The sequence below is a fragment of the Dendrobates tinctorius genome, unplaced genomic scaffold (genome assembly GCF_039654945.1).
Source record: "Dendrobates tinctorius isolate UK_male_01 unplaced genomic scaffold, ASM3965494v1 ptg000104l, whole genome shotgun sequence".
Classification (NCBI taxonomy): Eukaryota; Metazoa; Chordata; class Amphibia; order Anura; family Dendrobatidae; genus Dendrobates; species Dendrobates tinctorius.
The window spans coordinates 17,105,396-17,129,175 of NW_027361772.1; the positions used below are offsets into that span (position 1 = coordinate 17,105,396).

The 23,780-nt window shown below is 46.9% G+C and overlaps 1 protein-coding gene across 1 annotated transcript in view; it reads right to left on the bottom strand.

The window, feature by feature from the left end:
* Positions 1-5,530: 5,530 nt before the first annotated feature.
* The window catches only part of FGFR1 (fibroblast growth factor receptor 1), a 120,131-nt gene continuing 101,881 nt past the window's right edge, over positions 5,531-23,780 (bottom strand). The window contains exons 13-18 of the mRNA XM_073588839.1: positions 22,865-23,055; positions 22,523-22,645; positions 10,097-10,167; positions 9,841-9,978; positions 7,062-7,167; positions 5,531-6,943 (exon numbers count right to left, since the gene is read on the bottom strand). Of these exons, the coding sequence (XP_073444940.1) occupies positions 6,779-6,943; positions 7,062-7,167; positions 9,841-9,978; positions 10,097-10,167; positions 22,523-22,645; positions 22,865-23,055 (794 nt within the window). The 3' untranslated portion in view covers positions 5,531-6,778. The remainder of the gene's footprint in view (positions 6,944-7,061; positions 7,168-9,840; positions 9,979-10,096; positions 10,168-22,522; positions 22,646-22,864; positions 23,056-23,780) is intronic.

The following is a 23,780-nucleotide window of genomic DNA, read 5'->3' on the forward strand; positions in this document are numbered from 1 at the left end:
AATTATACCACATGCTGAAAGTTATTCTAACATAACCATACTGCTTAATATCCATTTCTCGCCTCTCTGAATGGAGAAACCTCCTGGAGGCTTCAGGTGGGTCAGGCAGGCACGGGAGCTTTGCCATCTTCTACACGAATTCAGAGTTCTCCCTTTATTCCGGGAGAATCGGATAGTATGGACAGGCAAGGTTCACATTAATACAGTTCTCTGCGTTTCTGTCGGAATCCCCGAAAAACTGTATTCCGAAGAGAACTCCTATGTAGCTACTCACTTGAACTAAGCCATTGTCCTCCCCATCGGTGGACACAGACAGAAGATGGCCCCTGGAGCAAGAATAGTATATGGGTCTTTTGCAGTCCAATAGCTAGCTCATCATAATACACAATTGCACCTGCTTTGGAGGTGATAGGGGTACCCTTGCCTTTTGGGCCCCTGTGTGGCTGCGTAGAGTGCACCAATGATATGTTTACCCTTGGGCTGGCCTCAATTCTGACAGTAATCATTCAGATGTGCACAAAAACATGGTTAACTATATACAAGAAAATAGGGGGGGGAGCCAGCACTGCTTAAAGTTAGAACACATAAATTGGAGTGCATATGCACATAATGTCTATCTGTATTCAAAAATGAGATATTTAGCAAAAAAATTGATCAATTCAATTGAGCCACCCCGCCACGCCAAGGCAATCTCATATGGGGGGTCCTACTCTATATATTTTTAATAAATGCTGTGCCATTACGGCCTCCTAAATACATTTAGAGCATGACCACATCAAGTGCAATCTGTACCTGAACATTACTGGATCGCTCCCATGAAGCCAGATGAAGCAAGTGCAGATGAAGGCCAACCAGGTCTGAACACAGACATATCAGGAATGGCCTCCACACATTGCCTGACCAGCAAACAGATGAAGGGCGATATTGGCCCAGACACAGGTGCACAATTAAATAAAGCTTGGGGCAGGGTGGGGCTGCCGTGTATGTGCACAGCAGCCTAATCCATCACAATGAACACAGAAAAATTATGGCGGACATAACCAAGCGTGCACGGCAACAGTGGTGGTGAGCCACAAACCAACAACAAGAAAATAGGGGGGGAATGTTCAGGTACAGATGTTCAGGTACAGATTGCACTTGATGTGGTCATGCTCTAAATGTATTTAGGAGGCCGTAATGGCACAGCATTTATTAAAAATATATAGAGTAGGACCCCCCATATGAGATTGCCTTGGCGCGGCGGGGTGACTCAATTGAATTGATCAATTTTTTTGCTAAATATCTCATTTTTGAATACAGCTAGACATTATGTGCATATGCACTCCAATTTATGCGTCCTAACCTTAAGCAGTGCTGGCTTCCCCCCCTATTTTCTTGTTGTTGGTTTGTGGCTCACCACCACTGTTGCCGTGCACGCTTGGTTATGTCCGCCATAATTTTTCTGTGTTCATTGTGATGGATTAGGCTGCTGTGCACACACACAGCAGCCCCACCCTGCCCCAAGCTTTATTTAATTGTGCACCTGTGTCTGGACCAACATCGCCCTTCATCTATGTTTGCTGGTCAGGCAATGTGTGGAGGCCATTCCTGATATGTCTGTGTTCAGACCTGGTTGGCCTTCATCTGCACTTGCTTCATCTGGCTTCATGGGAGCGATCCAGTAATGTTCAGGTACAGATTGCACTTGATGTGGTCATGCTCTAAATGTATTTAGGAGGCCGTAATGGCACAGCATTTATTAAAAATATATAGAGTAGGACCCCCCATATGAGATTGCCTTGGCGCGGCGGGGTGGCTCAATTGAATTGATCAATTTTTTTGCTAAATATCTCATTTTTGAATACAGCTAGACATTATGTGCATATGCACTCCAATTTATGCGTCCTAACCTTAAGCAGTGCTGGCTTCCCCCCCTATTTTAACTATATACAGTTGGGTAGCACGGTGGCCTTGTAGCGCTGGAGTCCTGGGTTCAAATCCCACCAAGGATAACATCTGCAAGGAGTTGGTATGATCTCCCCGTGTTTGCGTGGGTTTCCTCACACATTCCAAAGACAGTTTTTCTGGGATTCCAACCGAAACACCCTAAGGTAGTGCTTTGTATTAATGGAATTATCCAGCTGTTGGCTACAAGTCTGCAATCACTCTGGTCTCCGGTGCTGGAGGCGGCAGGCAAGTGGTATGTGAACTGCATACATGTGATCATGTATCAACTACAAGTGTGCTGTCTCACTCAATGCGTCTGGTCAGAATTTGGATGAAAGTAAGAAAATCGCATACTTGTGGTGATATGACCACTCTCGGCACCAGAGAATCCTCACAGCGTACACGCTATGCAGATTCACAAGTCTGCAGTTACATAGAATGACTGCAAACTTGTAGTCTAAAGGACAAACAACCCCTTAAACTTAGTCTAACCTTTTGTTATTCCATACAGCGCTGTGTAGGATATTTTAAGACAGCCCCCCCATTCAAGTGACGTTACCTCTACAATGGGTGGTCACTGGTCAGTAGTGACGAGCGATAAGGTTCTAACAGGGTGTCTTTGGCGTGCTCGAATAATATAAGTCCCAGTGCCTGTTTGTTTTGCGGCTCTTCGACAGCCGCAACACATACAGGGATTGTCTAACAAACAGGCAATTCCTGCATGTGTTGCGGCTGTTGAACATCCGCAAGATAAGCAGCTGGCGGCGGGACTCGAAGATAATTTTCGAGAATGCCGAAGACACTCATCTAGCACCCGAGCATGTTCGATCAACACTACTGGTCAGGAATGCCATTCTGCGAGTAAACATGGTTAATGAGTAGAAGTACTTAAAGGGATTGTGACATAAGGATCACCTCAGTCAAAATGCCCTAATGAGGCATATGGACACAAAAAAATGGGATCTAAACATCCTCCAAGAGCAACTTCTCCGAACAATCCAGCAACAAATTGGTGATGAACAATGCTTTATCCAGCATGATGGAGACCAAGTCAAAAGTGAAAAAAATGATAGCTCAGTGGACAAAACAGTGACATTTTGGGTCCATGGCAAGAACACTCTCTGCTTCTCAATACCATTAAGAACCTGTGGTCAATCCTCAAAAAGCAAGAGAACAAACAAAAAACAGAAATTGTGATAAACACCAAGCACTGATGAGACAAGAATGGGTCATCAGTCAGAATTTGGCCCAGAAGCTGATATAAAGCTGCTGAGGCAAGGGGCAGAAGCCTGGAAAAATAATGGTCAGCAACAAGTATTGAGTCTTTATATAAACTTGATGTGTGATCAATAAAAGTGTATAAACTTCTGAAATGCTGATAATTGTACTCCAGTAACCAGTGGACCATCCGACTAAAAGATCAAAAAATCTGTAGCAGCAAAATGTGACAACCAAAATTTGTGTCTCAAAACTGTTGGCCAAGACTGTAGCTTGTCATCATGTCAAGTCTCATGTGAGCAAAAAATTGCCTTTATGACTTATCATAAAGCATATAAAAAACCCAAAACTTAAAATTTATATACACAAGATGATATCCAATAATTTTAATCTGATGTCTATTCAAGGCCATAGCACCCAAGGGGGTGGGCGGTTTTTCAACTTTTTAAGGAAATGTTGGATAATGTGGCATTTTTCTCTTTCTAACTCATGTTACAGCACCAGGATATGCTATCACTTAATGACCATCGGGTACATGAGGTGGGTTTACTTAGTAGACCAATGATGGATTTGGTAAATTCACATCAATAATGGATTCTAAATTCAATGAAAGGGTTTATCATCTTCAGAAGGTTCCTGTTCATGTTGCAGATAAATAATGAACAGATGATTTTGAGGCCCCACTCCAAAGATCAACACCTTGCATAAGCTCCTCACAATTACCTTCCTACACAAATCTTACAGAACATTAAAACCACTTGGATAATACTATTGAGTTGTGTTGCCTAAAGAGATCTGAGTCATCAAGGATGGGTTTACCCAAAACCTCTATCCAGGATTAACGTTCCCATGAGGGTGCCCATGACCCGATCGCTGGTTGCCCCCCTTGGACCACTTTTGGTACTTGTAGCCTACAAGATGTGCAGTTTTGAAGATGACTGACTAAATTAGCCTTTGCAATGTAGCCCTGGTTGAAGACAGCTTGATCCTCCTTCTGCTTTCCCATTTTTCAACATAGAAACCTTAATCATTGATTCTGCACCTAACCTTCACTCTGGGTCAGTACTTTCTGCACTGGGTAGACCTCAGGCCAAGCACAACATAACGTTGTTTGAGACCTATGCTGTTCCACTGCTGAATGAAGACGCAGCCCGCCATGAAGACATGGTGAAAGAGAGGCGTATACCATTTTATCTATTAAGCCCCACATATATTAATGCTCTTGGGTTTGGCATAACCAGGCACATTCGCTTCGAATTGAACAAATTTACTCATCATTAATGTAAGAAGCGATGGACGGCCCCTCTAAATGGAACCTGGCCAAACCATGGCAGCATGAATCTGAGCTTGGCTCCACAATTGCAGCCAGGTATATTTTCCTCTGAAACGCTCTCGTGCTTCAGAGAAAATATATTTTGAAGATCCGTCCAGGGAAAATAGGGAAAGACCAGACTAGTCTAGTCAGGTGGCGCCACTTCAGATGATTGACAGGTGTCTCATGTGTGTACTTAGCGAGAGAACTGTCAATCACCGTCAACACAGCTGGAAAAAGCGCTGGATTAGTCCTGCGTGCCCATATGGTCCCTGGGCGGGTCTTCAAACCACACAGAAAAGTTTACCTGGTTGAAATCATCAAGCTAGGCTTTGAGTCATGCTGCCTGTGGTTTCGGCAGCATAAATCAAATATATATTCTGGCTTTTCAGAAAAAATACAGCTGAAGAGACTGCCATGGACCACAGTGAAAGACTATACTAGACAGTCGCCACTCTCAGCCGCGTTGTACCAGCGCTGCTAGCGGTGATTGATAGGTCTCTCCCTAAGTACACACATGGGAGAGACGAGCCATCAAGTGGGACGGCGCCTGACAAGTCTCATTTCTGTTCATGGTTTCCGGATGGATCTTCAAACTACGGTATATATTGTTAGGTCATATCTTGCAGCCAGGCTCTGATTGATGCTGCTCTTTGTTTGCGTGGCATGAATAGACTCAAAGGTTCCCTTTAATTGTAGTGCAGTTTACCAATTGCAGTACCACTTTTCACCACCATAGTAAGTAATACATCTCAATGAATTAGCGCCCCCCTCTCGAAACCGTTTTTGAAAAAAAAGGCAATATGCTAAAAACTGACTGAGTGTTACACAAATTGTCTTTTTTTTTAACAACTTCTTTCTTACAGTAATTTACTATTCTGTTCATCTAAACAACCCTTTTTAATACACAGATCTAAGGACCTAGCTCATTTTAAATACTATTTGTAAATGTATGCAAAGTAAAAATGCATGCAATAAAACAAGAAAACAAAATTATATAAATAAAAAATTAAACAAAATTGACATTCAGAAACGGGTCCAAAATGACCAATTTGAAACCATATATAAAAAATATGAAATTAAGCCGAATCTCTTTATTAAGGGACATGTACTGGAAATAAGAAAGTTTTTTAGAACATAATTTAAAAAATACAAACTGAAAACATAGCAAAATATATGATTTTTTTTGTTTATAGCAACTGAGAGCTACCAGCCAATTTACTACCAAACTGGTATATATTTCATAATATTTTTTTTTTCTTAAAAAGACATGTAAATATATAATTCATATTTATACATTTTCTAGCTATATACACAAGGAAAGCATTTACCATTTTGCTGCCCATATTTATATTACATAATTAGCTTGAAACCTGTAAAAAAAAAAAATTCCTGTTTCCAGGATGAGTCGATCTAGGCCTTTATTCGGGAAGTTGCCCCCTGCGGTGTAGGTCTGAACTAGATTTAAGACTAGAATTACACTACAAGGTGGCTTCGGCTAAGAGCGACAAAATAGGCATGACTCGAACAATCAAGAAAACCAGCGGTAAACTGGAATATGCCCCGTACCGAGAGCTGGCCAGCAGAATTTCTTTTGATATGGAAAAACAATCAGTGTGCGAGATTTGAGCACAGTTCATTTGTGATAGGTGCTTAAACATTCCTTCGATTTATTAAGACATGACACATTCATAAGATATGAAGCATAGCGGAGTCCTCATCAGCTTGTCTGTATTTAAGATTCAGTTCAACTAATGGCGGACAGAGCTACATGGAGACGTCTTTGGAGAAGGACCTTATCCCAACTTTTCGCGCCAAAGGACATAGTCAACTGTATCTGTATCTTCTTAATGGCGAAGGCATGCCCTTAGTATGTAAAAAATACCCTGCCAAATAGCAAGATCAATATGCACCAAATAGACTCCAGATCAAAAGTGAATGGTGACGTGAAGGTAGAAGACCAGAACTTGAGATGACATCTTTAAAAGGAGAAACTGGTGGGTGCTCCTCCAACGATGAGGTCACGAGTTAGCCCACAAAAACTTCTAACTTTGTACCTATCAGATCAGATGTTCTGGTACCAACACTACTAAAAGTGCACCGGGCCATGAAAGTTAAATAATACTTGGGTCTCGTTTCCATTCCAAACATCTGAAATATATGGAGTTCCATCAATGCATGAGGTAAGACTAAAAGACACAGGGCTCAAATTGGTCCGTTAGGTCTTGGAAATTTAGAACTGGTCTGAAATAGGTTTTTCTCTTATTGGAATGCATAAAACCAAGTGTCCATTAACTAGGGTGATGACCTAAGGTTAGGTGATCAACGCTTTTTAAGTCCTCCGTTAGCATATTTGGGAAGACAGGGTTCATCTGGTAAAGGATCGTGAGAAAAAACAGAATCTTCCCCCGATGAACACGTGGAGCTTCGTGTATCTGGAAAACACGGAGAATACTGACCGACCGGCATGACAAGGTCGAGGTACTCCTGAGGGAGGAGAAAAAAAAGGAGGACATAGGTTAATATGCAAATAATACCGGAGTGATCAGATATTGCCTGGCTCACAACCCACAATCCTTCCTCTTATACGACAGAAATTTCTTACCTGGTTAGAGCTTAGCGCAACAATACGGTCCAGATCTTCCACCAGTTGTACAAAGGTTGGTCTCTGACTGGGAACTGCATGCCAGCAATCTCTCATCATCATGTATCTGAGAAAAAAGGCAAAGGGACCGAACATCATTACAGGAATGACTGACCCTAGGCTTCAACCTTGTATTTCTCCCCAAAAATTCCAGTAAGAAGTGAACTAGAGCAAATCATGCGAAATTGTTTTTGCAAAACAACCAAGGGTAATTGAAGTTTATAAAAATTATTACTACAGGCATGTGCACACATTTTCTTTAAACTCAAGCCAACCTGTTCAGTTTTTCAAGCACAAGACGCTTCAGGAAACTCTAGTGGTTTTTTTTTTCTGAAACACCTTTTGAGTCTTATTTTTTGGTCATTTCCAGAGTGATTTTCCAAGAGTTTTTGGCCGCTGGTGGGTTTTCCCACGGTATTTTTGATGTCTTTTTTTTACTCTTGTTTCCAGTCGTTTTTTGGATAATGAAGAAACAATTTTTTAAAGGGAACCTGTCAGCAGGATTGTGCTCAGTAACCTACAGACAGTGTCAGGTCGGCGCCGTTATACTGGCTACAATGATAACTGGTGAGGAAATGAAAAAACAAAAGTCTGTTTGAAAATTGTGCCGGGGCCTGCGCAATAGCAGCCGATTGCCGTTATTGCGCAGGCGGTGCCATCTTGGGAGGGGGACATTTTTTTCTCTAGCAAGATGGCACCGCCAACAACTGCGCAGTAGATGCTATTGGATCACCGATAGCTGCTACTGCTCAGGTGCAGCCGGCGCCAGTTTCAAAATATTTCTTTTCTTTAGGAACAATCTGCAAAGAAATTATTAACACATTACATATGCGATCATGCTGTAGTGCAGGCGCCACCGCTGCCTGCAGAAGGGGATTTTTTTAATATATAATATTCATTATGTAAACTGGGGGCAGGTCAGTGAGGGATCAGAGACTTGTCAGAAGCCATAAAGATGAATCAGAGCACGACATGAAGACCACCCCCCCACCTACAGCCCCGTCCACAGGCCGCCCTGAAGCAAGAGGATATCATTAGGCCTGTTTCACACTTCCGTTTTTTCAAATCCGTCAAAATCCGTTGGTTTCCGTAAAAAAACGGATCCGCCATTTTTTTGCAGGATCCGTTTTTTGTCCCATAGACTTCCATTAGTGGTTACCGCGGATCCGTCAAAAAAACGGATCCGTTTTTTTAAAAACGGATCCGTTTGCATCAGTTTCCGTCAAAAAAACGGAAACGGATCCGTTTGGCGGACACAAAAACGGAAGTGTGAAACAGGCCTTAACTCAAAACAACAACTACAAGACGGATTTCATCACCTAGGTATCTTTGTAATCAGTAGAACGGCGCCAACTTGATACTGTCTGTAGGTTACTGTGCACAATCCTGCTGACAGGTTCTCTTTAAGCAAAAACAATTGCAAAATGCTCCAAAAGATGTCTGGGTGTTTTCCGGCCATCTTTTGAGTCTTCCCATTAACTTGTATTGTAAAAAAACAGAGCGTCTTCAGAATGTAAAATGCCAGAAGAACGGACTGGTCACTTCTTTTAATTGCTTGTCATTTTTAGAACCCTGAAGTGATTAAAATACATTGAAAAGTCTCAACATGTTCACACCAGATCTTTTTACATACAAATGTTTATATTCATTCTTTTGAGCACTTACTGGTTTCTATGGTGGAATCAACCTGAAAAAGACATTGTGTGCACGTAGCCTTACTTATCCATAACTCCACCATTCTTGCACTAATCCAGCCGTCTCCGCTGATTCCAAAGTCCTGACCATTTTGTCAACCAGACTATTTTGGTCAGAGACAGACCAGAGGAGTGGTGCTGATTTAGAGGGGTAAGGCTGGTTTCACATTAGCGTTTTTTAGCGCAGCGCATCGTGCACGTCCATGCGCCTTGCACCCCTATGTTTAACATGGGGGCGCATGGTCTAGCGTTTACACGCGTTTGTATGCGTTTTCGTGCACATGCGGTTTCTTGTAGTGTGCGCCTAGGCGCGCCGGACGCAACCTGTTGCATTTTTGGTCCGTCCAACCTGTGCAAAAAAAAAACGCATGCACACAGAATGCGCTAAAATAACACATTACAGTCTATGGCAACGCAGGTGTGCGCATAGATATGCGCACGCCTGTGCTTAAAATCGCATGCGGTTTAAGAGTTAAAATGGCTAGGAAAAGGTTAAAACACATGCGCCTAAAAAAAACAAATGCATGCAAAACGCATGCACGGGGCTTAGCGGCGCCGTGCGCTGCGTCGAATAAACGCTAGTGTGAAACTAGCCTTATAAATTATATTTGTTGGAGTCGAGCATACACAAATAAAAAGCATTTCAGGCAAAGAAATTTACCAAAACGAGAGCCTTCGGTGGTATATGGATTGGTCGTAAGTAGTGATAAGTGAGTATACTCGATGCTCGGGTTTTCCCGAGCATGCTCACTTGGGTGTCCTCCGGGTATTTTGGCATGCTCGGAGATTTAGTTTCTGTTGCCGCAGCTGCATGATTTGCGGCTTCTTGAATACATGTGTGGAATGCCTGTTTGTTAGGGAATTCCCACATGTATTCAGCCCGTCTACAAGTCGCAAATCATGCAGATAAGACGACAAAAACAATCTCTGAGCACACCAAAATACTCGATCACCCGAGCGTGCTCAGGAAAACCCGAGCAACGAGTATACTCGCTCATCACAAGTCGTAAGACAACTTGTCATGGATCAATCCGTTCTATACTCACAACTCATTGGTGCAATTTGTAGGCTTGTCCATCCGATGTCCTTCCTTCAGTAATTTAAATAGTTCTTCCATGGGGACACCAGGGTACGGAGAACCTCCGAGTGTGAATATTTCCCACAATAAAACCCCAAATGACCACCTACAGAACAAATCAAAAATACATAAAAAATGTATTAATAGAATAATAATTTTATATTAGTCACCAAATCAAGAGTGTGTAAAATCTACAGGAAGTCTCAATATGAAATGATACTTACACATCACTTTGATGCGTGTAAATTCGATCAAATAGGGCTTCTGGAGCCATCCATTTCACAGGCAAACGGCCCTAAAGAAAAAAAAATAAGATATAAATAAGAATATAAAAGTTTAACAAAAAAAATAAGATTAAAAAAAAATAATTCAGAATCGCTCATAAATAGCCAGATAATCTATAGTATGACCAATCCTACGTTTCATGTCACTTTAGCACAATAAATTGGTTGATATATTTTTATATGGCATTTTTTCCACTAGATATTACCTAGTAAAACCTCCACTCCTTTCCCCAAAGAACAGGAATGACTGATAGGATGTCAAAAGTAAAGCAGATCTCTGTGCGCTGACTGAATGCAAAAATGGATAGCCTACGGACGGTACATGGACCAATGCAAATCAATGTGGTAGGTCACATGAACGTTGTTACAGACAGACTTAAAAAAAGTATAAATAAAAAAATTGCAGCATGAGCTACTTTTACCCATTTTTTGGATCAGACTTGCCCATTATAAGTATGTGCACAAAAGTCGGACCACTTACGGGTTACATCCGTATATCATTTTTCATGGATCCATTGCAATTATTAAGATAAACTGTATTTGGCCTATTATATTTTGAGATGTTTTTAGACACTCCTCAACATGGAGATCGTAAAACCAAGAAGGAAAAATGATGGGATTATGAAAATTACAGGATCAATCTGACGTCCCAGATGTGCTCGATGGAGACAAGTCCAGAAACGCTACATGCCATGGTAGCACATTTAGGCCACGCAAGATGTAGCTTGGTATTGTCGAGAAACTGCTCTCATGACACTTGAAAGAAATGGTCGTACCACTGGTTCCACAACTGATTCTGTACTGCAAATGAAATTTGACGTCACATACCAAGCCTAAGGAACTAAACATTGTCTACACAAACCAAGAGAAGGCATTTGCATAAGACTGGGCTATGAGCCAGATGTCCGGCTACCGGTGATCCAATGGCCTCGCGCAACAGCCCTTAAAGACTATCATAGTGCAGAGCAAGAGGCCAACGGAAGCTCCAATAGAGGTTTGAGACCATGACTAAGGCTATCTAGTCAAAACACGTCGGTCCTGTGTAGGATGGAGGAAAATGTTTAACCAACAGGGATGGGGGGGGTGAACTGCTTCTTGCCGCAGACAGACACGAGACTGAGACAGAGTTTGTATTCAACAGGTCCATTTTATTGGTCGTCCTTCTGACGACCACCGCAGCTCATCACAGCAGTTTACACTTCTCTGTGTACAGGCCTGGGTACCTTCACTTCCTTTGCTATTATAATCGTGGCGTCCTCTGTGGCTCTTTTCACTGTGGCTGCCCTAGGCCCATCCATCTGACAGTTTATCTGACCAATGGCAGTTATTCAGTCCCACTATTACACTGTCCACTGCCCTCTAATGGTCAAACTATAATACGTCACCCTTTCTCTTTATCTCAGCGCTTTCACACCTACACTGCGCTACCCCTCTGCCTCTCACTACAGGCAGATCTGTCAGTCAGTCCAACTTCCCTACACTCTCCCTTCCTTTATCCACTGTCATCCTCGACAATCTTGCTCTACTCGCCAGGAGTGTAACCTTCCACCTTGCTCATTTTCTGTGCCCCTTTTTCCATTCGGACTGCCATAACCAAGGCCCTAACCTATCAGGTCATCGTCAGCATCCTTCTATACTTCTGGGGGTACGTGGTACTGGGGCCTGACTTAAGGACCACTGTCTGTCTCCATTCTACTTGTCTCGTCGTCCTGCAAACTTAAATAAGTCATGGTCGGCATACTCCAAGTACCCAGGACCTGTTGAACACACTTTTTTTTTTATAACACTTCAACATTTCAAATTTACTACACATCTTACCACGTTTACTGCAATACGTTTTTATCAGAACATTTTTTTTTAGACTTTCATTTTTTTTTTTTTTTAAACAAAACAATACACTCTTTAAAATGTTAATCACATGAGGACAGGGGTGCTCCCCCTTCCTTTAAAAAGAACACTCCCTCTAGGCATCCCTGCTGCACCAGGAGTAGGGTATTCTCCCCGTGGGGATGCAAAACAGTCCCCTCATTGTGCAACGGTGCACTGCAGTCCTGGCAGTCCATTGTAGTAGGTACTCTGGGCCACCTCCTGGCGGCCGATGTTTCGGCATAACAGGAGACTCCACAGCCGTGGGGCCTCTAGGATGCTTGGCCTTGAGTGTCCCTGATGCTCGAGACCCAGGAGTCCTCGTCTCTTTATGGGGGCTCATACCCTTCAGGGTACGTGATGACGGCCACAGCATAGAAGCCGCGGGGGCAATACTCTTTGTAATAGGAGACTAGGTCCCCCTCCCGCAGAAACCGGCCGTGCTTGATTGAGGCCACGTTCAAATAAATTTTGTAGCCGGTGGTGAGGTCTCGAATAAAGCCGCAGCCCTTGCCAGTATCCATATACACCAGCTGCCCGTCCGACCGAGGAGTAGACATGGCGGCCTCCCCTTTCTCATGGAGCAGCGCCCACACCTCCCGCTCTTTGGCCTTTTTCTTCTCAATAATCTCCGCAACCCAAGTGGAGGGTCTGGTATAGGCCGCAGAGTCCGGTGGGCGGGCCGCAACCGAGAGTGGAGCAGAGGCGGCCGCAGACATTGGGGAGCAGGCCGCAACCGGAGTAACAGACGGGACAGAAGCGGCCACAGGCATCATCGGATAGGCTGTGGAGTCGGCCGCAGCTGGAATCAAGGCGGCTGTGAGCTCCGGTGAGTAGGCCGCGGATGGGACAGCAGCTGTGGGGAAGGTAACTTGACAGACAGACTTGACTGGAGGGAGAAGGGATGGTTTGTGCACTGGAGACGGATGGTAGTAATGACAGAAGGGAGACAGCTGGGGGTAGATGGAAAAGGGAGTGCAATACCTAGAACTGACCACAAGATGGCAGGGGGGAGCGTAGTTCAGGACTTGACATCAGCTTAGGGAACTGCTTAGTCATGGGGGGCGGGGAGATAGGAACCCAGGCGGGGATTTCCCAAGGAGGGAGATAAATAGAACAGGAGTGGGTTCCAGAGAGTTTTAGTCCCGGGAGGAGCTCAGGAGCAGAAGACTGACAACGGTGGAGAGCTCGACCAGGGGACCGATAGGAAGAGACAGTCAGGGGGTGGCCCTGACATCAAGAACCGCAGGACAGACGAGGCCCCGGGGGTACCGATTGGACGACGACCTCGGGCAGGTGAAGCGCTGGCGGTAGATAGGTCTAGGACAGCCCAGCGAAAGATCTGCGAGGAACGTCACTACGACTGAGGAAAGGTGAAGGTACCCGGGCCTGAGTACAGAGAGCTGTAAAGGAACTGCGGTGTATGGCTATGGTCGTCAGGAGGATGGCCAATAAAACCTGGACCTGTTGCAACTGAAATCTGCCTCCATCTCGTCTCTGTGTCGGCTGTGCGCGGTAAGCAGTGGACCACCCCCCAATCTGGACCCTACTACACAGCGGCCACGGATGCCGGTAAATAGGCCGCGGTGGTCTGCGGCGGGCCTGAAGTGACGGCAGGCTCCGATAAATAGGCTGCGTCCGGAAGACTGAGCGCGGCAGGGTGGTTCCGCACCGGCGCCGCGGTTCGGTATGGTGGTCAGGAGCCATAAAGTAATCCGGGGACGTGGTTGCTGAAGAGCGGGAGGTCGGCCGAGGGCCGGTGTCAGGGCCCGGGGACCTGTCTGGTGTACTGGGCGTGGGGGCGGGATCTGTCTGTGGTGCCGCCAGCTGGACCGAGGAAACACTCACCTCCCCCGGCATCGCAGCTCCCGGCAGGCTTTCCCGCAGCTCTTTTAGTAGCCGTTGGTCTTCACCCTGCCGTCCGGCAGGGCCCGCCTCCAGGCCTGATGGTTCCGCGGGGTGAACTCGTGCCGCTTCTTCCAGTGGCGGTTCCAACAAGGTCCGGAGTATCGAGAATGGCTCCCAGGGGCAGGTCTCCCGACGGGATTAAAACTCCTGATGCCATTTCCACTCCAGGCGTATGAGGCCACGGCAGCTGCAGCGTCGCACCTCGCCAGAGTTCCCGAAACACAATGGCGCCCAGCAGCTGCACCCAGTCTCTTCACCTGGGCCACTTACGCTCGTGGGTGGGGCGTTGGTCGGCCTCTCCACCCATTTTCCAAGGTCCAGCATGGGAGGGCGGCTGTCTCCTGATGTAGGCCGCTCCCCCCAGGGACGGATGCGACATAGTCCTAGATTGTCCAATACGGCTGCAAACTCCTGTGTCTCTTCCTGACGCTGAAATGCCACAGCCATTTTGACGGAACACTTTTCTGCTCCGGTTTCACTTATTGACAGCCAGCAATCCGAAGCACAGTCCCAAATTGTAATCCACAGGAAAATATAAAATTCTTCACCCCGTACAGCTTGGCGTCCTTTAGTACTAGGTGGCAGCCTTGCCGCTTAAGGTTTTGTATTTGCGGCAAGAATCCTGCCGACTACGCCAAATGTAGGATGGAGGAAAATTGACTGGACTTTCCAGAACCTTCCCTCAGCCTTTTATACTCCCAGTCCTGGCAGCTCCGCCCACTATCACCTGACAGTTTCTCTGACCAATGGCAGTTATTCTGTCCCACTCTTAGGCTAGTTTCACATTAGCGCTTTTGAGCGCAGCGACGGCCTGTGCACGGCCGCCGCTAAGCCCCGCCCCCTGCCGCGCCTCCGCCGGTAGCTCCGCCTACCGGCGCATGACGCTGCATGCGTCCTACATCCCCTATCTTTATCACTGGGGGCGCAAGCCGTGCGCAGTATGCGTTTGGCGGCGCATGCGTCCTTTTGACGGTGCGCCGACCTGCGCCAAACGCAACCTGCTGCAGTTTGGTTGCGCTCGGCGCACCGTCAAAAAGGCGCATGCGCCGCCAAACGCATACTGCGCATGGCCTGCGCCCCCAGTGATAAAGATAGGGGACGCATGCAGCGTCATGCGCCGGTAGGCGTAGCTACCGGCGGAGGCGCGGCAGGGGGCGGGGATTAGTGGCGACCGTGCACAGGCCGTCGCTGCGCTCAAAAGCGCTAATGTGAAACTAGCCTTACACTCTCCCCTGCCCTCTAATGGTCAAACTATAATACGGCACCCTTTCTCTTTATCTCAGCGCTTTCACACCTACCCCTCTGCCTCTCACTACAGGCAGATCTGTCCGTCAGTCCAACTTCCCTACACCCCCCCTTGTGTTGTCAAAAACAGGATTTTTGGGTTGCTTACCGTAAAATCTCTTTCTCGGAGCCTTCATTGGGGGACACAGAGACCATGGGTGTATGCTGCTGCCACTAGGAGGCTGACACTAAGCAAATAAGAAAGTTAGCTCCCCCTCCGCAGTATACACCTCACCGACAGGAAGTAAGATATCCAGTTAGTGAGAAAGCAGTAGGAGAAGCAACAGAATAGAGAATAAACAGACAACTCAACTGTAAACCTAAAACACATAGCAATAACAGGAGTTGTAAAACATGGGAGGGTGCTGTGTCCCCCAATGAAGGCTCCGAGAAACAGATTTTACGGTAAGCAACCCAAAAATGCTGTTTTCTCTATCGCTTCATTGGGGGACACAGAGACCATGGGACGTCCCCAAAGCAGTCCCTGGGGAGGGAAATCAAACTTCCATCAGGCCAGCGGACTCACCACCGCTGCCTGCAGGATCCTTCTTCCTAGGCTGGCATCCGCCGAAGCGTAGGTGTGGACCCTGTAGAATTTCACAAACGTGTGAACAGATGACGAGGTTGCAGCTTTGCAAAGCTGCAGAGCAGAAGCTGTGTGGTGCACCGCCTAGGAGGCACTCACTGCCCGGGTAGAGTGAGCTCTAATTCCAGGAGGGACCACTCGATGCTTGATACGGTAGGCTTCCAAAATTGCCGATCTGATCCAGCGAGCAATAGTAGCCTTGAAGGACGGCTGACCTTTCCACGCATCATCTGGAATGACGAAGATAGAGACTGTGTTCCGCAAGGGTGTCGTCCTAGCGAGGTAGACTTTCATCGCCCTGACCAGGTCTAGCTTGTTCAAGGAGCGTTCAAGAGGATGAGTTGGACCTGGCCAAAAGGACGGGAGAACAATATCCTCATACAGGTGGAAAGTGGACACCACCTTAGGAAGGAAAGAGGGCGGAGGCCGCAGGACCACCTTATCCTGGTGGGGTACCAAGAAAGGGGAGCGACAAGAAAGTGCCATCAATTCCGACATGCGCTGGATGGAGGCGATTGCCTTCCTGGTTGCCACTTTCCAGGAGAGAAGGGATAGGGAAACTTCCCTGAGAGGTTGGAAGGGTGGACCTTGCAGAACCTCGAGAACCAGATTAAGATCCCATGGATCCACAGGCGTGCGGTACGGAGGTGCCGCATGAGCCACCCCTGAAGGAAGGTCTTGACCTGCGGATGGGAGGCCAACGTCTTCTGGAACAGAATGGAAAGCGCCGAAACTTGACCTTTTAAAAAGCTGAGGGCAAGGCCTGCATCAAGGCCTGTCTGGAGGAACGCCAGGACAGAAGGGAATGAAAAAGGACATGGGCGGAATGTGATTGGCCTCGCTCCAAGTGAAATAGGCCTTCCACGTACGATAATAAATTTTGGAAGACGAAGGCTTTCTAGCCCGGATCATGGTCTGAATAATCCGTTCCGAAAAACCTGACCGTTTCACAACCGCGATCTCAACAGCCATGCCGTTAAATAGAGCAGCTGAGAATTAGGGTGGCAAATCGGACCCTGAGACAGCAGATCTGCTCTGTCTGGAAGCTTCCAGGGGGCGTCCGCGAGCAGGTTGACGATGGCCGCAAACCAAGATCTTCTGGGCCAATCAGGAGCGACGATGATTACCGGAACCCCTACCGCCTTGATTTTCTTCAACAATTTGGGAAGAGGAAGGGGAGGGAAAAGGTAGGGGAGCTCAAACTGAGACCATGGAATGGTCAGAGCATCGGCGCCCACTGCGAGAGGATCTCGGGCCCTGGATACGAACTGTGGGACTTTGCTGTTTAGGCGAGACGCCAGCAGATCTACGTCTGGAGTCCCCCAACGACGGCAAAGCTGATGAAAGACGTCCGGATGTAAGGACCACTCTCCCGCTGCGAGGCCTCGCGGCTGAGAAAAACAGCGGTCCAGTTGTCCACGCCGGGAATGTGCACCGCAGAAATCGCTGGGACTGATACCTCTGCCCAGTGAAGAATCTTGGACACTTCCGCTAGAGCTGAGGAACTTCGTGACCCCCTTGGAGATTGACATATTCCACCGCTGTGGCATTGTCTGTCTGAATTTGGATTGCAGACCCCTGAGAAGCTTTTCCCAGTGAATGAGAGACAGGTAAATCGCCCGTATCTTGAGGACGTTGATAGGCAGAGTTGTGTATTGAGTCGACCACCGACCCTGAACAGCGTGATTGCGAAACACTGTATCCCAGCCTAAAAGACTGGCATTCGTTGTCACAATCTGCTAGTGAATCGGAAGGAATTACCTGCCCAGAGAAAAGAGGTGACGCCAGCCACCAATTGAGGGATTGTTTGACCCGGGCGAAAGGTGAATTGGCCGATCCAGGGAAAGGACAGACCTGTTCCACCGAGACAGGATGGCTTGTTGAAGCGGTCTTGAGTGAAATTGGGCAAAGGGAACCGCTTCGGCCATCGCCACCATCTTACCCAAGACTTTCATGGCTGATCGGAGAGATGGAAGCCGTGTGCTCTGCAGCGACCGTACATCTCGCCGCAGAGAGATCATTTTCTCTAGTGGGAGAAAAACCCTCGATCGACGGGTGTCGAACAATAGGCCTAGAAACACAAGACGTTGTGTCGGAACAAGGCAGGACATCGTTTGTTGACGAGCCACCCTAAATTGGACAGGGTGTCGAGAATGATGGGAAGACTTTGGAGAGTCTGGTGAAAAAACGAAGCCTTGATTAGAATGTCATCGAGGTACGGAAAGAGGGCGAGACCTCTGATCCTCAACAAGGCGATCAACGCCGCCACGATCTTTGTAAATACTCTGGGTGCGGTGGCGAGACCGAACGGCAGTGCGACAAACTGGTAGAGGACCTGGTGAAATTCGAAATGCAGGAATTTCTGATGCCCGGAAAGGATGGGCACATGCAGATAGGCATGTTGAATGTCTATTGAGCACATGAATTCCTGCGCTTCCATGGAAGCGATTACTGAACGAAGTGACTCCATCCTGAAATGTTGTAGGCGGACCCTCCTGTTCAGTAACTTGAGGTCCAGGATGGGCTGGACCGCGCCGCCCCCTTATTTTTTTTTGGTACTACAAACAGGTTTGAATAAAACCGTAAAACGTTCTGACTCGGGAACGGGCACAATCACCCCGGAACGGAGGAGGGAAGCGATGGATGCAAAGAAACCCGGATCTAAGGCAGGGTCTTATGGAGGTCGGGACTCGAAGAAACGATCCCGGGGCCGAGAAGCGAACTCTATCTTGTATCCTGAGGATACAACCTCCCCGACCCAAGAGTCTTCTACTGAGGCAAGCTAGACGTCTCTGAAGAAAAGGAGTCGACCGCCAAGTTGTGAAGGCGCCTCGGGGTTTCGTTGATAGTCATGCTGATGTGGACAATCCAGTTCTAGACCTGGAGGATATGCCCTGGGAGGAGTGAGATAGCCAGGAGGGAGTGGGCCTAAAGAAGACCTTCTTGCTATCCTGGCGTGCTTGCGGCCTTTGTTGGCTGGAAAAGGTTTCTGCCGTCGCGAAGCAGCGGAAGGACCGAAAGGGCCGAAACTGACGCCTTGGAGGAGGTCTACGAGGCTTGGACTGAGGGAGAAGAGAGCTTGTGCCTCCAGTGGCGTCCTTAATAATCTGGTCCAGCTGGGATTCGAAAAGACGCGCTCCCTGAAAAGGCAGATTGGTAAGGGACTTTTCTGAAGACACATCCGCCTGCCAAGCCTTGAGCCAAAATGTACGCCGGATTGCTACCACGTTGCTGGATGCTTGAGCTGCGCTAGATGCAGCAACCAAGGAGGCCGAGACCAGATAATCCCCTGCATGGGAGATTTAGTTGGCTATCTCAGCCAAACGCTCTGGTTGGGCTTTATCTAAAATGCCCTGGTGGAGATCCACCGCCCAAGTAGCTATGGCTTTAGCTATCCAAGTTGAAGCGAAGGCAGGGCTCAGCGCCATCGCAGCCGCTTCGAACGCTGACTTTGCTAAGGATTCTATGATCCTATCATTAGAATCCTTCAGAGACGCCACACATGAAATCGGGATGACCGTGTTGTTAGATAGTCTGGACACAGGAGCGTCTATAGAGGGAGACGCCGACCAATTGTCGGTGAGCTCCTTTAGAAAATGGATACAGCACGCCGAGGTGCTTCCCTCTTTGAAAGTGCCTGGTCGGATTTTCTGTCTCCCTGGTAAAGAGCTTGCCAAACTCAGAGTGTGGGGCGAAGACTCTGGAAAGGTGTTTCTGCCCGTCTGAACGAAACCTCCTGATCTGAGGGTTTTGCAGGGGAGTCCGTGATTTCGAAAGTGTGGTAAGTCGCAGCAATGAGGTTCTGTACCGTAACCTTCATGTCCGCGTCCTGGTCCGAATCCAGCTCTAAAATCTCTTCGGATGGCGCATCCGAGTACGCTTCGCCAGATTCGTGGGAAGTACTATGAGGAGAGATGGGGCGAGGGGAGGATTCCGGCCGGAGATCCTGCCTGGGCTTTTGCGGCTCATGGTCGCTGGCTCGGATGGAACCTCTTGTGCCCTGCTGGATACTGTAGAAGTGTCCAGGGGCAGCTTATCAAGAACGGCAACTAGGGACTGAGACACCTTAGTAAGAACCGCCACCGATTGTGAGAGAGAAGAAGCCCAGCCAGGAATGGGGGGTTCACTCTCACGGGTAGCCATAGGGGGCTCCTGGGCGGCAGGTTGAATGGAATTGCTGCAGTCGAGGCAGAGCAAGACATAATGAAGGGACAGTCACTGAAGGTGTAATGGAAGGTTGGGGGACAGGGAGGAGGGTGTCAGTCTGCAGAAGCAGAGCTACTCACGGTCCATAGTCCTGTGGATAACCCCAGCAAGCGATGCTGCGCAGCTTGTGGATTTGCAGGGTCGCGTGCAGAGTCCGGCTGACGGTGTCCGGCTGACAGGTCAGTGAAAATGGCGGCCGCCAGAGGAGACTGAGGGAGAAGCGCGCTCTTTCAGAGAAGACGATGGGCGGAGCTAACCGCCTCGCTGAGAAAGGTACCGCCCGCTGGAAAAGGTGGGCTGAGCGCTGCGTTGTGCATAAGTCAGGGCGCTAGGAGCAGGAGGAGAGGCGGTGGGCGGGCCTAGGATGGGTGGGAGAGAAACTCGCCTGAGAATGACGGCGGGGGGCGTGGCCGCGACGCTGTAGTAGGCCCAAAGCGAAGCCGGGGCCTAAATTAATAGCAGCAGCCGCCTGTCAGCATGAACGCTGCCGAGAGAATCCTGGCCGGGGTGAAGGGAGCGGGCTGTAGGGCAAATGTGGTGGCTGCCTGGAGGCGCGGGACGGCCACGGAAGCCCGCAGCGCTACCGCAGCCCCACTCCAAAGAATACGCTGTAGCTGCGACCGTGCCGTCTGAGGCGAATGGGGCCCAATACTTACCTGCTGAATAAAGGTACCTTGCTTGTCCTGGATTGAAGTATGTCCGCGCCTCATCCAACCGACAGGCTCTGGTAGGCGAGTGGGTGGGAGACGGACGACAAGGACCATCTGAATCGCTGACACGTATTCGTGTTGGCGTCCGCCTGGAAGGCTGCTGGTCCTGCTGCGGAGAGCTGTGAGGATACGGGGTGGCAGTACACGCCGTACTCACAGTCTCTTTGTGGGACTACAGATGTGACTGTTCACTCTGAATCCCTCCGGAAAACCTGAAAAGAAACGACGCACATCGAGGTAGATATGGGTCTAATGAAAGACCCGTGTCCACCTCCTACTGACACTAAGCTAAAACTGGATATCTTACTTCCTGTCGGTGAGGTGTATACTGCGGAGGAGCTAACTTTCTTATTTGCATAGTGTCAGCCTCCTAGTGGCAGCAGCATACACCCATGGTCTCTGTGTCCCCCAATGAAGCGATAGAGAAATGTCCTTTTTTAAAACAAGTACTTAATAAACTTTTTTTCCTAGCTATGCTGGAGAACATTCCTATCTATTTCTGTCTAAAGAAACGCCCAAGACCAGAACTGCTCCATGTGTGGACTCCTTTGACTACCAAGAGCCAGATATACGGTGAGCTGACTATTTCCCCCCTCTCTACACATGCAATAGATGTTTATCCTCATCAGGGAGGAGTCCTGTTTTTGTGTTGAACGCAAAGATAACCACAGATTGGTCTAGAAACCACTTGCCCAACATCATAAAAAGGCCTTCATGAGGGAATGATAAACCGGTCCTACTCCCGGGATTATGCTGTGGGATAACAAAGTATGATAGCCAGATCCCTTTCGTCCTAATTGCAGGTGACTAAAACTTCGTAGTTACATTGATTTGGTTGTGGAACCAGTGGCATGGACACTTGTCCAAAGTGTACTTGGAGCCAATTTTCAACATGACATTGCTGTGAGCAGCCTGCACGGCCTTAACAAGCACATTGGTGGGAAATTGCAAAGGAAGCTGCCAGCAGCAGATTTTCATGATTTGCCCAAGTGCACTTAGCAGTATGAACATTTCTCAGGCAACCATTATTAACCTCATTGATAGCTGCCAAGGCTCTAATTGCAGGGATTTCTGCACGTGGCGTTCATACTTGATACTGAATAACATTTTCATTATTTGCAGATCGCTAACATGTCTATCCATCCTGTGATTTCCATAATTTCACGACTTATTGGTGTCGCAATTTCAATGTGGAGGAGCGTATAAAACGGATGCTATATGGGAGTAAAAAAACTGACATATGTTTGCTGTTTACCGTTACTTCTTTACTACAGAGTATTTTTATACGTTTGCTTTACTGTGCTTTTCTGTGTTTCAGTCTTTTGGTGGTGTGAACATTGTCCTACAGACTTGTTCACTGTGTGCATGGCCCATGTGTTTGTATTTAATTGGTTTCTTGTTTTTGCAAGATTAGGGAGGTTTTCCACCCCTCCCTTGTGGCCCATGCACATAAAGGCCGTCCTCTGCAGTGTATCCACATCGGACATTACCTTTCTGAATCCTGCTCATATAGGTACTATACACATGGTCAGGTTTTTAAATACATTGGATAGGACTGCTCTGAGATGGGTATACCGTGACATTGGTAGAGCGGCTTAGTATACATTTTTTGCAAAAAAAGTATCAACCAAATATCCTGTTTCTTATCTTTTTACTAGCACTTGCTGTTTACGGTTATTTCTTTACAACAGAGTATTTTTATACGTTTGTTTTACTGTGTTTTTCTGTGTTTCATATGGAAGATATAGTGGTGGCATATGACTGACGCACAACTCTAATTGTAAAATACTTTACTAAAACTCTTACGTTTGTTGTCTTTTTGTAATAGTCAATGTGATGGATATCCCGAGCGAGGCCAAAATCTGCAATCTTCATGACGTTATCTTCTGTGACGAGAACGTTACGTGCTGCTAGGTCTCTATGAATGCACTGCACATAAAAGTGTAAAACCGGCAATTAATTCTAAGGTGTCGGGAGATGGACTACACGTACACAACAGAACCTTGAAAAGGCATTAAATACACTGCACAATATGTAAGTAGTGCATATATTATATTGAATAATCTAACAAAAAAAAGTCTCAGAAAATATTTGAGCCTAGGAAAGGTTTTAAACGTACTTTTTTTGCCCACAGCATTTGTAAAATACCTTTTTAGAAGCCAAATACTCCATGCCCCGAGCCACCTGATAGGCACAGGAGACCAAATCTTTGAAGGAAAGCAACTCTTCAGGGGCACAGCTAGGGTTGTAGCAATACTCCATGCCTGGTGGTCGTCGTGCACGCAAGTATTCACGCAAGTTGCCTTTAGAGGCATATTCTACAATCACATATAGAGGACCTAGAAAACCAAACCAAGACAAGAATCAGTCGGGAGTGAAGAGATCTATCTGGATAGAAGTATATCTTAACTTTCGGAAAAAAAAAAATTCTGTCTTGCCTGAAGTATCATCTTCCGAGAATTTGCAAAGATCCTTACAATCTGGTTTTATATTTTGCAGTCTATCATACAGCAACTTTCCCTATGCTCTCAAAAAGATTACATTTGATTGGTCTAAAACTATTACAAGGGTTATCCAGGACTAAATTAGCTTTATTCTGGGTCCCAATGCAAAAAATAAACAGGCAGGTACAGGGGTTTCTCACTAAATTAGAATATCATCAAAAAGTTAATTTCAGTTCTTCAATATAAAAAGTGAAACTCATTATATAAAGTAATTACATACAGAGTGATCTATTTCACGTGTTTATTTCTGTTAATGTTGATGATTATGACTTACAGCCAATGAAAACCCAAAAGTCATTATCTCAGGAAATTAGAATACTTTATAACACCACCTTGAAAAATGATTTTAAAATCTGAAATGTTGGTCTACTGAAATGTATATTCAGTAAATGCACTCAATACTTGGTCGGGCTCCTTTTGCATCAATTACTGCATCAATACGGCGTGGCATGGAGGTAATCAGGCTCTGGCCTGCTGAGGTGTTATGGAAGCCCAGGTTGCTTTGATAGCAGCCTTGAGCTTGCATTGTTGGGTCTGGTGTCTCATCTTCCTCTTGACAA